General features: G+C 38.1%; 1 protein-coding gene across 1 annotated transcript in view; it reads right to left on the bottom strand.

The window, feature by feature from the left end:
• The window catches only part of SSB (Sjogren syndrome antigen B (autoantigen La)), a 13552-nt gene that overhangs the window by 6075 nt on the left and 6025 nt on the right, over positions 1-1452 (bottom strand). The window contains exons 3-4 of the mRNA XM_011945914.1: positions 434-537; positions 172-346 (exon numbers count right to left, since the gene is read on the bottom strand). Coding sequence (XP_011801304.1) covers positions 172-346; positions 434-537 — 279 coding nt within the window. The remainder of the gene's footprint in view (positions 1-171; positions 347-433; positions 538-1452) is intronic.

The following is a 1452-nucleotide window of genomic DNA, read 5'->3' as shown; positions in this document are numbered from 1 at the left end:
ACTCCGTCTCCAAAAAAAAAAAAAAACAAAAAACAAAAAGAAACTTAGGTTAAGAATATTACAAAAGGACATAAAGTAATTAGTGAGGCTGTGATTCCTGAGCCCTTATTCTTCCATACTTTACTTTCTAAATAAATGTAAGATGTTTAAGTGCATCACAGGCCCACTTACAATATAAACAGATCTGTTTTTTACATCATTTTTATACTCATCAGTCACTTCAGGTAGGGGTTTGCTTGGAGACCTTCTGATTTTAGTTTTATCTTCACTGATTTCCATGAGTTCTGCCTTGGATTTGCTCAATGCTTCCACAATTACATTAAAGTCTGTTGTTAGACGGTTCAACCTGAAGAGTACATATAAAAATGTAAGACTCAGCAGTAGCACTCACTGTAAACAGAAAACCTAAAGATTATTTTTAAAAGCTTGTTACCTGTTGAATTTTATCATTATCTCCAAAGGTACCCAGCCTTCATCCAGTTTTATCTGTTCCTTTAGAAACTTGTCCCGTGGCAAATTGAAGTCGCCAAAATAATACTGTGAGATAATTACAATGTATTTCAGAACACTGTATAATATGAACTCTAATCCTGACATTACTCTACAGTACCAAGTTCTGTTATTTAAAAATACATGTCATAAGTTACAAAAGGCAATAAACATTTTCCCCAAATATATGATAATAAAATGTTTACAATACAAATTAGCAAAAAGATAAAACTAAAATGTCAATTATTAAAATAGTGTAAGTAACAGATGTGTCAACAGACTAGAAAACCTTAAAGAAGAATATATTTAAAGATTATATGAAAAGCCTCTTGCAAATCAGTGTGTAAAGAATAGATGGTTAAATAAAACGAACTGGAATAAATTGATTAATCACTCAATTTTTATTTTTATTTTTTGACACAGAGTCTCACTCTGTGGCTCAGGCTGGAGTGCAGTGGCATGAACTCGGCTCACTGCAACCTCCATTTCCCAGGTTCAAGTGATTCTCCTGCCTCAGACTCCTGAGTAGCTGGGATTACAGGCATGTGCCACTACGCCCAGTGAATTTTTGTTATTTTTAGTAGAGACCCAGGGTTTCACCATGTTGGCCTTGAACTCCTGATCTCAAGTGATCTGTCTACCTCAGCCTCCCACAGTGCTGGGACTGCAGGCATGAGTCACCACACTTGGCCTTCTAATTTTTTAAAAATAAAAAATAAGGGACAGGGGCCAGGCACAGTGGTGCATGCCTGTAATCCCTGCACTTTGGGAGGTCAAGAGATAGAGACCACCCTGGCCAACATGGTGAAACCACATCTCTACTAAAAAATAGAAAAATTAGCTGGGCGTAGTGGCGCACACCTGTAGTCTCAGCTACTCAGAAGGCTGGGGCAGGAGCATCGCTTGAACCTGGGAGGAGGAGGTTGCAGTGAGCCAAGATCGTGCCACTGCACTCCAGCCTGA

The sequence above is a fragment of the Colobus angolensis genome, unplaced genomic scaffold (assembly GCF_000951035.1).
Source record: "Colobus angolensis palliatus isolate OR3802 unplaced genomic scaffold, Cang.pa_1.0 Scaffold247, whole genome shotgun sequence".
Classification (NCBI taxonomy): Eukaryota; Metazoa; Chordata; class Mammalia; order Primates; family Cercopithecidae; genus Colobus; species Colobus angolensis.
The sequence above is the reverse complement of the archived record's forward strand: the minus strand, read 5'-3'. Positions and strand labels throughout refer to the sequence as shown.